The sequence below is a fragment of the Hemiscyllium ocellatum genome, chromosome 9 (genome assembly GCF_020745735.1).
Source record: "Hemiscyllium ocellatum isolate sHemOce1 chromosome 9, sHemOce1.pat.X.cur, whole genome shotgun sequence".
In the NCBI taxonomy this organism is placed as follows: domain Eukaryota; kingdom Metazoa; phylum Chordata; class Chondrichthyes; order Orectolobiformes; family Hemiscylliidae; genus Hemiscyllium; species Hemiscyllium ocellatum.
The window spans coordinates 114,497,393-114,512,683 of NC_083409.1; the positions used below are offsets into that span (position 1 = coordinate 114,497,393).

General features: G+C 44.6%; 1 protein-coding gene across 1 annotated transcript in view; it reads right to left on the reverse strand.

Moving 5' to 3' along the window:
- Positions 1–4,698: 4,698 nt before the first annotated feature.
- The window catches only part of erich3 (glutamate-rich 3), a 70,977-nt gene continuing 60,384 nt past the window's right edge, over positions 4,699–15,291 (reverse strand). Inside the window, exon 12 of the mRNA XM_060829627.1 lies at positions 4,699–9,132. Within this exon, the coding sequence (XP_060685610.1) occupies positions 8,564–9,132 (569 nt within the window). The 3' untranslated portion in view covers positions 4,699–8,563. The remainder of the gene's footprint in view (positions 9,133–15,291) is intronic.

Sequence of the window (15,291 nt, forward strand, 5' to 3'; positions counted from 1 at the left end):
AGGCCCTTCGGCCCAACAAGTCCACACCGACCCGCCGAAGCGCAACCCACCCATACCCCTACATTTACCCCTTACCTAACACTACGGGCAATTTAGCTTGGCCAATTCACCTGACCCGCACATCTTTGGACTGTGGGAGGAAACCGGAGCACCCGGAGGAAACCCACGCAGACACGGGGAGAACGTGCAAACTCCACACAGTCAGTCGCCTGAGTCGGGAATTGAACCCGGGTCTACAGGCGCTGTGAGGCAGCAGTGCTAACCACTGTGCCACCGTGCCGCCCAAAGTTAGCGTCCTGGGTGGGATATTTGTGGAGTCTCCACCTCCTGTTAGTGGTTTAGTTGTCCAGCACCATTTATGCCCGGATTCAGTAGGATTGCAGACCTGAGATGCAACCTGTTGTCTGTGCTTAGCTCTGTATGGTGCACACTGCTGCAATGATTAGTGAGGAAACACACTCCTGTGTTGTAATGTCAAAAGCCAACACCTGCCTGGCACTAATCCTGCCACACTCTCCTGTACTCTGCATTGAACCAAGCTTAACCCCTTCGTTGATAATACTAGTTGAATGAGAAATATTTTGGGCCATGAGGTTATAAACTGCAATTGAATACAATTCTGCAGATGACCTGCATCAGATTATGGAGAGTGGTTTTGAGTTGTTGGCTCAGGATTGAATCTATCCCATTTTGCATGTTGACAGTGCCATACGACATTATGCAGGGTATCCTCAGGATGAAGAAGTCTTTGCCTCCACAAGGACTATGCAGTGGTCACTCTTATCACTACTATCATGGGCAGATGAATGCAACAGGTGAGTTGGTGAGGACAAGGTATGTTTATTGATCAATAATCCCCTTATCAAGTACAACAATGTCCTTTAGGATGTGACCTTCTCGCTCAATACAGATGCTAATAAGCCAGACTTGGTGATGGGAAGGGAAGTTCCCCACTCTCAGTACATTGCGTGCCCTTGCCACCTTCAGTCTTTCCTCCATTTGTTGTCCATAATGGAAGAATATTGATTCTAACATATCCTTGTAACGTTCACACACCCACATACATTTAGGATTTAATTTAATTGGGTGTAAGTCAGCTCCTCTTCACTCCCTTGAAGATTTTTACTATTGCTAAGATAATGACACAGTTGAGTACATTCCTCATACACTGAGTTAATATGTCAAAGGCTCAGTGTAGCCAACTGGTCACTGTATGGCTTCTGCTGAGGGTGCCAGCTGAGATTTAGGAGAAAGTGAGGACTGCAGATGCTGGAGATCAGAGTCAGGTGGGGTGCTGGAAAAGCGCAGCAGGTCAGGCACCATCCTAAGATGCTGCCTGACTTGCTGTTTTTCCAGCATGCCACTCTTGAAGATGAGATTTATGCCTGTCAACTTCCTAATGACCTGAGGAGATAGGACAATAGTGTGAAGATGATTAGGTCTACAGTTACACATGAGCACTCTGGAAGTTGGAGCGCTCCTTTCTCAGGTCCTGGATGCCTGTGGTGCAAGGACTGAATCAGCAAAATGCTGCTGACAAGGGAGCTATGAAGCTTGAGTTCTCTTGACAATTTGTTGAGGCAGTGTTGAATAAATCAAGTTACTCCTAGGAAACTCAGAATAGCACTGTTCATTTCCCTGTGCATCCACTGCTGAAACAGGCATTGGGTACTTAGAAATAGCTGTAAGACTCGTGGCTCCAGGGCCCTCTAGCTAATGTTTATCTTTCAATTTCACTAAAAGAAGATTGAAATATCTAATGAGTAGCGCCTGATCGTATTGCGTGACAACTGTTTGTCCTGAACCCTGCCATGATCATAGTGACTGTATTTTCAAATAATGACTGTAAAGTGCTTTGGGATATCATAAGGCAGGGAAACGTCGATGTAAAATTGCAAGTTCGTTCTTTTCATCATTCAATACTTTGCTGAATAATTCAGCTGTATGCAATGTGATCCTAGGCTACACAGAAGGTAAAGTGTGTAACTTACTCTCCTGCCTTTGTACGGATGCTCTCTCGGTATCATCTCCACTTGCCATCTCATCCTCCTCCTCAGTGCTGGAATCACTGGGTTCGGGCTCTGAATTACAACACCTCTCCCCTTTAATGGCATCTGCGATTTTCTCCTGAAGAGATTTGCGCTCCTCTGTAACATCGAGGGACAGAGTGGCTGGGGGAGGGAAGGTCGCCAAACATTGTTCACAGATGCAGAGGATAACCCAATCAGAATGGCGGGGACCAGTGCGAGGTGGTGGGGGGGGCGGAGGAGGTGGCAGTGATGAAAATCGCAAATGGAATCACAAAAACAATGCAAAGGTGGAAATTAGCAATGACAGCCAATACTTAATGTGGTCCACAAGAGTTTAAAGAAACAATGCAAATCATTCACCTGTACATCATCAAACAATGGCACACCGATCATGTCAACGAGAATTTCCAGTTACGTAGAGCACCTTCAACAGAGTAAAACATTCAAGGTGCTTACAGTTATCAACAAAATTTCACAGGGAACCATATATGGAGATGGAAGCACAGGTGACCAAATCTTGGTTAATGATGTAGGTTTGACAGACTTTCTTAAGGAGATGAAGAGGTGCAGGACACTGACATGATACATGACAACACTTAGATGCATCAATCCAGCCTGACCATGCATCATCCAGTGTGGGCACATGCAGCAATAACAGAGAATAGGCAGCAGATCAATGCACTGATTTCTACATATTTTCATAGTTCAGTTGAATTTCCACAAGTTGGGAGATTAACTTCAAACACAGTGAGTGAATAAAGGGTCAGTTACTTTTGCTGCAAATGAGAATGGAATCTGACAGTATAGGAAACTGTTTAGTCCACCATGCTGCTGCTTGATCTTTGCTATCTAATTAGGACCCCATATTCTTTCCACATTTTCTTGCAATTTTATTTATTTTCCAGTGTTTCCCCGGTTTCTGTGTGAAAGTTCTGATTGAATCTGCTCCCACTGCCCTTTCAGGCAGCACCTTCCAGACCCCAACACCTCACTGTGTAACACAATCCCCCTCCCCTCTCCCCCTCTGGGGCTTTTCCCTGATTCCCTTCAATCCCCCTCCCTCTGCTCCCTCACCCTCCTGCCCTTGAAAACACTCAAAGTTTGTGAGAAGATTTGTAGCTCGGGTGCTTGTTGTTGTGGTTCTGTTCGCTGAGCTGGGAGTTTTTGTTGCCAACGTTTCATCCCCTTTCTAGATCGATGTAGACATTGACCTGGGCCCTATATACCAGCCACTGCAGCGGACAGCAACTGACAACCGGAAGCGGCAGATTCAAACCAGTATAAATGCCGGAGGAATCAGCACAGAAGCGCTTCACAGGAGGCTCCCAAGCACTGAGGATGTCACCCAGAAAGGGAACGAAACGTTTGCAACAAAAACTCCCAGCTCGGCGAACAGAACCACAACAACCTGAAAACACTCTCTCCTGATTTACTCCATCAAACACTCTCCATGATTTTGAAAACCTCAGTTAAATCTCCCGGAACCTTCTCTGGTCGAAGGAGAAGGATCCCAGCTTCTCCAGTCCCACCACATTCACTGAAGTTCCTCATCCCTGATCCCATTCTAGTAAATCTGCTCCACACCCTCTCCTCATCCTGACATCCTTCCAAAAGAGCTGGGCCCAGGATCAGACATAAGAATAATCCAGCTGAGGGGTTGGCAGTGACTTGGAAGTTTAGAAATGACCTAGCCACAGTGATCAGGTGAGGGAAAGACTCAGTTTGAATGTTTACCTGCCTCATTCCCACTCCACCCACACTGCTCCCAAGTCATTCTCGGGTAACGTGCCACTTCAGTTTCTCAGATTAATGTTGAAGACTCCTTTTCCAGTCAAGATCCACCATGAATTAGCATCACCAGCAGATAAGGAGACACACCATTAGAGGAACCGGTTTCAGTTCTGGGCCCCGTACCTCAGGAAAGGGAGTCTGGCCTTGGGGGCGAGGAGAAAGAGCAGATTCACCAGAATTATCCCAGGGAGGAAAGGGTTAAAGGATGAGGCCGAGTTGTACAGACTAAAATTACATTCTCTTAAATATTGAAGAATGAAGGGTGATCCAACCGTGGCGATTAAAATTTACAAAAGATTGTAACTATTTCCTGTGGTGGGAGAAAGAGTCCAAGACAATGGGCAGAACCTTCATATCTGACCCAGGCTATCAGGAAGCACTTCCTCACACAAAGGACAGGGCAATCTTCAGTTTGCTCCTGCAAAGGTCTGCGGATGTTGGGAGTCTATTGGAACCACCAAGACTATGATCGACACGTTCTTGTTGGGTTTGGGTATTGGAGAAAAGGAGGTTAAATGGAGGGCAGGTGCAGATTAACCATCGTCTAAACCGAATGGTGTAGCAGACTGGAGGATCTGAATGGTCTCCTCCTCTTCCTACTTTTCTGAGGAAACGAAGCTGTGGAGAACATTCTCAAGCTTACAGGAATAGTTTGCATCAAAAGTACTTTACCCAATCCTTTCATTGTTCAGCAGTGTTCTTTGTATGTTGTGTGTTTTTTTTAAACATGAGAATTTTCTCATGTCACTCAATAATGAGAGGGCTTACATATTAAAAAGGCTGCAATTCCATTCACATCCACCCAAAGTTTACATTTATTGCTGCATCAGAAACAAATACAATCAACTTTGTTAAGACAATAAATTTATATGCGATAACGATCTCTGTGCCTATACAAGCACACACTGACAGACGTGCACACACATGCACACTGCCACGCACACACAAGCACACTGCCACGCACACACATGCACACAGTGCAGAACCCCCTTTATCTATTCCAATTAGTTTTCAATATTATCCCAGGGTCAAGTTTTGTCCAAGGATTTTTCGGTTTTCCAACTCTCCTTTATGAAACAACTTAGACAGTTTGATCCTGAGCTGGACGTGTTAGCGTCACCCCCAAACTGAGCAGCACTAGAATCTGGACTTTCTGCATTTGACTCATTTCATTCGATCGCAGGATGAGTGTGTAGTGGCTAAAGTTGGTATTTGTTGCCTATACCTCAGGTTGCCCCTTGGGAAGACCCTGGGAAAATCATCTGGAGTTTGTACTCCAGAGGATCATTACCGAGTGCAGTCCCATCAGGCCAGCCTGGTTAGAGTGGCAGGTTCTCTCTCCTGTGGACCACTGGGGAAAGCCATGGTGCTTGTGGTCAGCTTGCCAACTTTCAGGTTATCAGATTATCTCAACCTCAATTCGCAGCTTGACCTGGTGGAATCTGAGCTCCCAGCCTTTGGCTCCATCACCATCACCACATCAACCAATGAGATATCAAACAAAAACATCTACTCAACAGATAATGGAGGTTCAGCTGTCTAATCAAATGATGGGGGAACAGCATCATCATATACACACACATTACAGGAACAAAAAAAAACTCAAAACATGAGAAGTGAATCACTGATACAGGACAAACTGGACAGAGGAAAGGTAAAGCAAAACACATCAAGGAGAATACAACTAATAATGGCACTGTGCACCTGGTCTGGATAGAGTCTCATACTGTACAATGTCAATGTGAATTGTGGCTATGGTTATCTGATAGAAATCTAACAGCTTGGTTGCTGCAATTTAAAAGCAAGGGCTCCACAGGCCTGATTTACAATTGCACTGCTATGTCTTTGTTACCCAGATGCTGAAAAGCTGTTACAAACCAGCCTGCTATTCCTTGTTCATATTTGTTCTATTTCAAGATATAACTGTGGAAGCCCAGACTGGCCCGTGCTCCTAAATCCTTTAAATCCAAGCTTGTTGTTTTCTCTCCTCTCTCTTAACTCTCCAGAACATTGTGCAGCTGGGCAGCTTTGGGCTAGAGATTCATCACAAGAATTTACAATTTATCCACGAAACGTCGCAAAAACATCCCAAACAAGAGAGACCGAGGACCATTTTCAGCAGGGCAAAGGAACATCCGTTCAAATTCCTGATGGGGAGCTCCAAGACACGGAGGAGATCTTTGATGGAAATGTAGCAAGACGGAGCATTTCGCAAGGGCAACTTCTCAAGAGAGCAGCAGCAGCAGGAGGGACCAAGCACTGGGTGAGTGGAGGGAGATACAGGGTATGGGGAAAACGAGGTGGTGGAGAGAGAGAGCATGGGGAAAAAAAGAGAAAGAGAAAAATAGAGAAAAGAGGAGAGAGAGAGACACACACACTATGTGAAAGCAAATCAAAAATAAGTGGGGAGAGATGGGAATGTGGGAGGGAGATGGGAAGAGAGGGAAGTGGGGAGAAAGAGGGATTTAAGAAAGGAGAGGAAGTTGTGGGATTGAGAGGATGAGGTAGAAAGGGGTAAAGAGAGATAGGAGGAAGAATAGAAGACCAAGAGGCAGATAGAGGGATGGGAAAGAGAGGAGTTGAGAAAGAGGGAGAGCAAGAGAAGGAGGAAGGTGAACATGAACAAGAGATAGGAGAGAGAAAAAGAGCCCCATACAGGAGAACGGGAATGGGCAGGAAGAATGATAGAGTGAACAGAGAGCTAGAGGAAAGAGGGAATGCAAACAAGGAGGAAGGAAGTGAGGGAGAGGGAGAGGGGGACAGAGACGGAGGAGGATCACAAAGACCCAAATATGTACCTCAAACCCGATGCAGGATGAAAGGTGTTCATGTGTTTAGTGGTTTATGAGGCAGACGAAGCACATGTGTAAGTCTACTTCCATAGGAAGGTTTTCTTGGAACAGGTTTCTGGCCAGTCCCGCAGGCTGTAGTTTGAGCGGACATCAGGCCTGGCTGACAAGGAAGCTCTCCCATTTTTCCCTCTTAGCATTGGTATGCACAGTAAGGATTTGCAGATTGATATTCAACCTGTTTGGTCAAGACAGAAATGCACCTTCCAGGGACATCAAGTCTTTGAGAAGGACTTGAACTTGGTGGTTTTAACCGAGAGGCCGGGATGGTAGCTACTGCAGCACAAGATCTCCCTTCTAACCCAGGCCCCAAATTTCACTGCACTTATCATTTAGTTGCAATTTCACAGAAAAATAAGTCATATGTTTTCCTTAAAATTTACCCTCAGTTTAGTGTCTGGAAATCCAGATTAACAGGATCTAAAATTGTAATAAGATGGCATCTACTGTGAACAAGCTTGTGGGTTACCGGGGGCCCGAAGGTCGGTACATTTCAATTCTCACTACCTTCTGGTGCTGTTTTGATAAAGTTGTTAAACCTGGGCGAAAAACAGCTCAACTCCTTGGTTGAGACAATAGAGAAATTAAGAACTCCAAACAGAAGTCAGCCATTTGGCCCCTTGAACCTTCTCTGCCAGTTAATACATTCCTGGCTGGGGTAAATGTGGCCCTAGCTTCATTTTCCTTTGTCTCCATGTACCCTCAATATCCTTATGCCCGAAACGTCGAATGTCCTATTCCTTGGATGCTGCCTGACCTGCTGTGCTTTAACCAGCAACACATTTTCAACCCTCAATATCCTTGATGATCAAAAATCTGTCTAACTCAGCCAATGACAGTCAGAGAGAACAAATTCCTCACCTTCATCTAAAGTATGAAGCCCCTTATTTTGAAACTGTGCCCACTATTTATAGAATGCCAAGAAGTTCAAACAAACATGATGGGTCTGTGAATTATCTCCAGGAATGCTGGTTTTTGCTCAGTGTTAAACCAGGGGGATTAAAACACAAGAATAGAAATTGCTTGACAAACTGTTCTGAAGAAGGGTCACTAGACATGAAATGTTAAACTCTGACAGATGCTGCCAGACTTGTTGGGATTCTCAACATTTTCTGTTTTCCATTTTATATTTCCAGCATTTGCAGTGTTTGGCTTTATTATTCAAGGGGTTACAAGTTGGTTTTGAACAGCGGTGAACAATGATAACAAATTGGGGGCTACTCTGCATCATTCACAAAGACTAACCTATATCCTGTTAACTTCAAGGGAGAGCCTAGACAGGAGGGAGAAAGCAATAGATAGTCTGAGAATTATACAGAGCTGAGAACAGTACAGCACAGTATAGGCCCATTGGACTCTCAATGTCGCACTGACCTTTTATCCTACTTTAAGAACAAACTAACCGACATAGCCCATATTTTACCGCTGCTGTTGTGTAAAGTATGTGGAGACAACAGCATAGCTGTAAAAACAATTACAAGCATGATTGCTGCACGGTGAAATTGGAGCACATGGTGACAGGGTGAAAGGGAGAAGGTTCATACTGAACAGAAATGGTCTGTTTCTGTGTTGTAAGTTCTGCATTGTAATCACCAAGAACTGCAACGCTTTCTACGAGATTCACCACAGCCCCTTATACAAACACGCATAAAATTATTGGTCACGTTCAGCTCAAGTATTTGCAAACACAATAGGTCGGTTCTCCCATTAACGCACACACAGGGAAGACTAAACACACCGTGCATCAGTTTTAATTGACATGTTGTAACTGCATCTCTTCAGAGTTGGTTTTTCTGTGTTGGAAATGCAGCCAAGGTCAACACTGTAACTAAAAGGGAGCAGAGAGCTGGGACAGGACATGCATGTAGAAAGGCAGCACTCGGGAGTCTGCATTTACTCACCAACAGATCTCCCAGACACAGAGAGCTCCGCAGTGCACACGCTCACCTCACTACCTCTCAACGCTACGTCTTTGGAATGTCTGTCTTGAACTCCCACAGTTACTAAAGGTTCTTCATCTGTTTCTGCACCTTCCTTGTTGCTGCTCTCTGCATTCGCACTTGTCTCCCTGTTAGCTTCAATTCCTTCATCCATTCCAACCTTTTCTTCAGAGCCTGTGGCTGCTTTCAGTGGTGATTGATCCTCTCCTCCTGAAGACTGCATGATTTTCTCCTCAGAATCTACTTGACTCTCAAGTAAGGCCACTGCTCCTGTGACTTTTTCATCCTCCCTCCCTATGTTATTTACAATTTTCACCTCACAGCTCTCCTGCTGGGATTCTCCAGGAGCTGCTCCCAGTTTTTTGGCAGTCATGTGCTCCCCCTCATCTTCAGAAAGGGTAAATCTTTCCTGCTCTTCATCATCAGTCTTCTCCTCTTCCAGTCTTTCACCATCAGATATTTCACTGCTTCTTGGGGAATAAGATGAACTTCGTGACGACCCTCCTGACCGAGACAATTCCTCTGCTCGGGCAAATGTAGAAAAATATCACAAATCATTTAGTACATTAAAACCAAAAATTCATATTTATATAGTCTTTTTCACTTATCCATCAGATGTGGGCTTTGCTGACATTTATCGGCCATCCCGAATTGCCTTAGAGAAGGTGGTGGTGCCTTCTTGAACCACTGCAGTCTTGTTTAGTTTGGGGTAAGCACAAGACTTGCTTTGGACGGCCTTCCAGAATTTTTACCCAACACCACCAAAGGAATGGGATATTTCCAAGTCAGGATGGGGCGTGACTTGGAGGGAACTTGTCACCAGTCTCGTTCTTGCATATCGGCTGCTGTTCTCCTTCTATTTGGTGAAGGTCATGCCATGGTTCTGGAAGAGCAGCCTTGGGGAGTTGCTGCTGTGCATCTTGTAGATGGTACACACAGTTGCTATTATACATCCGTTAGGAGGCAAGTGAACGACTGAAGTAATGAACGGGGTGACAATCATGTGAACCTCTCTCTCTTGCAACAACGAAGCACCCCAAGGTGATTCACAAAAGCATAAACCAGACTTAATATGACACCAAACAATGAAGGACAGATAAGCAAAACCAAAAGGTTAAAATTATGCTGAAGGTTTGTAATATATTATTGTTGATTGGAAAGGTGGATTCTGAAGTAGTAAATTGGCTTTTGCTCATAGTTTTGAGAAAGAGACTCTTTTTTTAAATGTGATTAGAACAGTGAACTAATGACATAATTTCCAAGAAACCATACGACTTAGATTAGCAAACTACCTGGGGACATAACAGCTGAAGTGTGCTTACTGACTGGAATCAATACAGGAACCATAGGGGCAAAGTGATAGTGTCCCTGCCTCTGAGCCAGAAGGCCCAGGTTCAAGTCCCACCTGCTCCAGAGGTGCGTAATAACATCTCTGAACAGGTTGAGTAGAAAAATAGATTAAATCATTAAGATCAATAGAAAATCAGATGTCCAGGGGCCTCAATCAGGTTTCAGCTGAGACAAAAAGATTCCTGCCAGTAGAAGGACAGTTTGTTTGCTGAAGTCTCCAAGGGAAAGTCAATACATTAGTCGGCTATCCTGGGGGCAGACAGTAACATAGAGAATCATATCCGGCAAAAGTCCAAAAGGCAACACTTACAATCTCATCAATTGAGCAAGAAATTAAAGAGCTAAGTTAGGCCTGATCCAACATTAGGGTTGAATATCTGTCAAGGATATTGCTGGAAAAAAAAGTGTTCATTTTTTTCTTTTCATCAAGTTATTTTATATTTGTCATGCATAAATATGGATCATCATTTGTGGAATAAACTTATGTCCTTTCATTGGAAATACATTAGCAATTTAGTGTGAATACCTATCACTGTAACCAAATTGCAAAAACTAAACCTGAAGACCCATCAAAACAGGCTTCACTACAGGATCTGATTTGTTCAGTATTATAATTGGTTGCAATCATAAAATAAGTAGATTTGCAGGCATTTAGAGAGGGAATTCCGGAGTTTTGATCCAAGGCAGCTGAAGGTATAATAGCAAATGGAGAGCAACTAACATTGGGGAAGTTCATGAGGACAGAATGAGACAAGTGCAGATATTGTACATGAAAGTGGGACTGGAAAATGGGCAGGCAGAAGAACAGTGGGAAATCACTGCACTAGTAATCTGGAGCTCCTGGTTAATGTTGTGGGAACATTAGGGACGGCACGGTGGCGCAGTGGTTAGCACTGCGACCTCACAGCGCCAGGGACCTGGGTTCAATTCCAGCCTCGGGCATCTCTCTGTGTGGAGTGTGTACATTCTCCCCGTGTCTGCGTGGGTTTCCTCCAGGTGCTCTGGTTTCCTCCCACAGTCCAAAGGTATGCAGGTCAGGTGAACTGACAATGTTAAATAGTCCATAGTGCTAGGTGCAGGGGGAAATGTAGGGAAATGGGTCTGGGTGGGTTACTCTTTGGAGGGTCAGTGTGGACTTGTTGGGCCAAAGGGCCTGTTTCCACACTAAGCAATCTAATCTAAAACATGGTTTGAATTCTACCGTGGTAGGCAATGAAAGTTGAATTCAATTTAAAAATCTGGAATAAATTAGTGACGATGTAACTGTTCATTAATATTTTAAAAATTTCTGATTCACTAATGTCCTGCAAACTGTGCCAGTATTTTAACGTGTGGTGGTGAGGCTCTGTAGGTCATGGTGAGGCTCTGTAGGTCATGGTGAGGCTCTGTAGGTCATGGTGTGATTTAGAAGGTTGGAAGTTTAAGCATCATACAAAGGTTCTCAGTACAAAATCCAGGGGCTGGCACTCTCAGTGCAGCAGGCCTTTAGCACCGACTCTCCAACATCGCAGCACTCCATTACTGTTGACAAAATGTTTCACTGAAACATACAGGATTCTTAAAGACAGGGTTAATGCAGAGAGGATGTTGTCCCTCATGGGAGAGTTGAGGTCCAGAGGGGACAGTCTCAAAATAAAAGGGCACCAGTTTAAGACTGAGATCAGAAGGAATTGTTTCTCCAAGGGCATTGACAGTCTTTGGAATTCCTTGCCACAGAGAACTGTGGGGCAGAGCCCTTTAAGACTGAGATAGATCAGGAGGAAAAATCAAGGAAAATGGGAAAAGGGATGGAAAGTAGATATCAGCAATGTCAGATCAGCCATGATCAAAGACCAAAAACCCGACTCTTCTTCCCACTTGTTTTGATTTTACTGACCCTCTGACAGTGCGGCATTCCTTCAGCACTGACCCTCCGACAGTGCGACACTCTCTCAGCATTGCTCTTTGAGTGCCAGCCTGGATTTGTGTTGTGGGACTGTATCAAGGTCCCTCTGCACCTAAGATGACACTATGATGCAGCTACTGTGAATGTTTCACTGTACTCATTGGAGTAGATATGGCAATACAGTTAATTCAGTTCAAATGATGAATTTTATTTGCAGAAGGAGCGGTGAGAGTGAGGCTGCCAGCAAGGTAAATAAATCATACAAAAAGCTTACCTCGTGAATATGCAGAGGGCACGCTGAGCAGGTGCAGACACAGGACCGCTAACTGAGGTAATATATTTGGGCTCTGCAATCTCCTCCATGGCTTCCCATAGAATCCAAGGATAACTCCAACCCAGCCCAGGGGACCTATGTACTTTTACACTTTCCAGAATTGCTAACACCTCCTCTTTATGAACCTCCGTCCCATCTAGTCTGATAGCCTGTATCTCAGCATTCTCCTTGACAATATTGTCTTTTACCTGTGGACGCGGGTAAAGTGGTTGATGTGGCATGTATGGATTTCAGTCAGGCGTTAGATCCTAAGGTTCTCCATGATAGGCTATTGCACAAAATACAGAGGCGTGGGATTGAGGGTGATTTAGTGGTTTGGATCAGAAATTAGCTAGCTGAAAGAAGATAGAGGGTGGTGGTTGATGGGAAATGTTCATCCTGGAGTTCAGTTACTAGTGAGGTACTGGGAGGATCTATTTTGGGGCCACTGCTGTTTATCATTTTTATAAATGACCTGGATGAGGGGATAGAAGGATGGGTTAGTAAATTTATGGATGACACTAAAGTGGGTGGAGTTGTGAATAATGCTGAAGGATGTTGCAGGTTACAGAGGGACATAGATAAGCTGCAGAGTTGGGCTGAGAGGTGGCAAATGGAGTTTAATGCAGAAAAGTGTGAGGTGATTCACTTTGGAAGAAGTAACAGGAATAAAGAGTACTGGGGTAAAGGTAAGATTCCTGGTTGTGTAGATGAGCAGAGAGATTTCGGTGTCCATGTATATAGATCCCTGAAAGTTGCCACCCAGGTTGATAGGGTTTGTTAAAAAAGTATATGGCATGTTAGCTTTTATTGGGAGAGGGATTGAGTTTCGGAGCCACAAGGTCATGCTGCAGCTGTACAAAACTCTGGTGCAGTTGCACTTGGAGTATTGTGTACAGTTCTGGTCACCACATTATAGGAAGGATGTGGAAGCTTTGGAAAGGGTTCAGAGGAGATTTACCAGGATGTTGCCTGGTCTGGAGGGCTGAGGGACTTGAGGCTGTTTTCGTTAGAGAAAAGAAGGTTAAGGGATGACTTAATAGAGGCATACAAGATAATGAGGGGGTTAGACAGGTTGGACAGTGAGATTCTTTTCCCTCAGGTAGTGATAAGACCATAAGACATAGGAGTGGAAGTAAGGCCACTCTGCCCATCGAGTCCACTCCACCATTCAATCATGGCTGATGGGCATTTCAACTCCACTTACCAGCATTCTCCTCGTAGCCCTTAATTCCTCGTGACATCAAGAATTTATCAATCTCTGCCTTGAAGACATTTAGCATCCCGGCCTCCACTGCACTCTGCGGCAAGGAATTCCCTTGTGATGGCTAGCACAAGGGAACATAGCTTTAAATTGAGGGGTGATAGATATAAAACAGATGTCAGAGGTAGTTTCTTTACCCAGAGAGTAGTAGGGGTGTGGAACACCCTGCCTGCAACAGTAGTAGACTCACCAACTTTAAGGGCATTTAAATGGTCATTGGATAAACATCTGGATGAGAATGGAATAGCTTAGGTGAGATGGGCTTCAGATTGCAGCACTGACCTGTGGAACCATCGAGGGTCAAAGGGCCTGTAATGTGCTGCAATATTCTATGTTCTATGATGACTTGACCTTCTGAATCAGTGGTGATTGTGAGTGAGTGTGTGACTGGAAATGAAAGAGTCTCGCATAAAGGAATACAGCATGACTGTCACATGAGCGGATATGAAGCCTATTTGAATGCTGCTAGTGCAGTCCTCTCCTGCATTTTCTCTGTATTAATTGAAAGAAAATTATAAACACAGTCTGTAAACTGAATAACAGATCATCGCTTAGCGACAGAGCTGTGCGTGCATGTAGCAATTAAACAGCATAGTAAGCAGCAGCAACAGATTGTATTATCTCGATTATAATGAGCAGTGAGCACTGTTAGTTTATATAGAGCTCCCAGATTCAAATGGATCAACTTTGGTTGGCAAATGGGGGGGGGGGAAGAGAGCGGAGTGGCTGAGGTTGAATGTTGAGGTTGATCACATGTGACTGTAACTTTCCATAAACTATAACAGATTGCCTGCTTTTTCCAGGATAAGAAACTCAACAAATTAAATAATAATCTCCAGGGGACTGCTGGGATTGCATATAAACCTTAACATCCTAACAGAACTAGGCAGAGTAGATACAGGAACAATATTCCTGATAGTCGGGGAGTCCAGAACAAGGGGTCATAATTTAAGGTAAGGGTAGACATTTTAAGACTGAGATGAAGAGAAATGTCTTCACCCAGAGAGTGGTGAACCTGTGGAATCCCCTCCCACAAAAAGTGGTTGAGGTCAAAACATTGCGTGTTTTCAAGAAGGAGATGGATATACAAAGTTTGTGCGAAGATTCATAGCTCGGGTGCTCGTTGTTGTGGTTCTGTTCGCCGAGCTGGGAATTTGTGTTGCAAACGTTTCGTCCTCTGTCTAGGTGACATCCTCAGTGCTTGGCAATCAATAAAGCACATCAACCTGGACCCAATATACCGACCACTGCAGCGGACAGCTGGAACTGACAACCGGAAGCGGCAGATACAAACCATTATAAATGCCGGAGGAAAGATCACAGAAGCGCTTCACAGGAGGCTCCCAAGCACTGAGGATGTCACCTAGACAGGGGACGAAACGTCTGCAACACAAATTCCCAGCTCGGCGAACAGAACCACAACAACGGAGATGGATATAACTTTAGTTGCTAATAGGATTAAGGGATCAAGGGCTCAATAGGGTGACAGCGGTTCAGGGTAGTGAGCTTGATGATCAGCCATGATCATACTGAATGGTACAGCAGGCTTGAGGGGTCCAATGGCCTACTCCGGCTCCTTTTTTCCACGCTTCTATAGTCCTATGATACTTGCCACAAAAACTGACAACACAAGACGAGATCTTGATGTATGAGTCGAGATGACACCCCCCTTTCTCCTCTGACACTGAGGTTTATAGTGAGGAACTGTTTCCCTGTGCCCTTTGTACAGGGGCTAATGGGTTTATAGTGAGGGGCCAGGTCAGGGCTGGCTAACTAATTGTACAGCGGGCAGGTTGCATCCCAAGCCAAGCATTAGGATCCGGCAGCAAGTAGGAAATCAAACTCTGCTTGGTTATTGATGGAGAATAT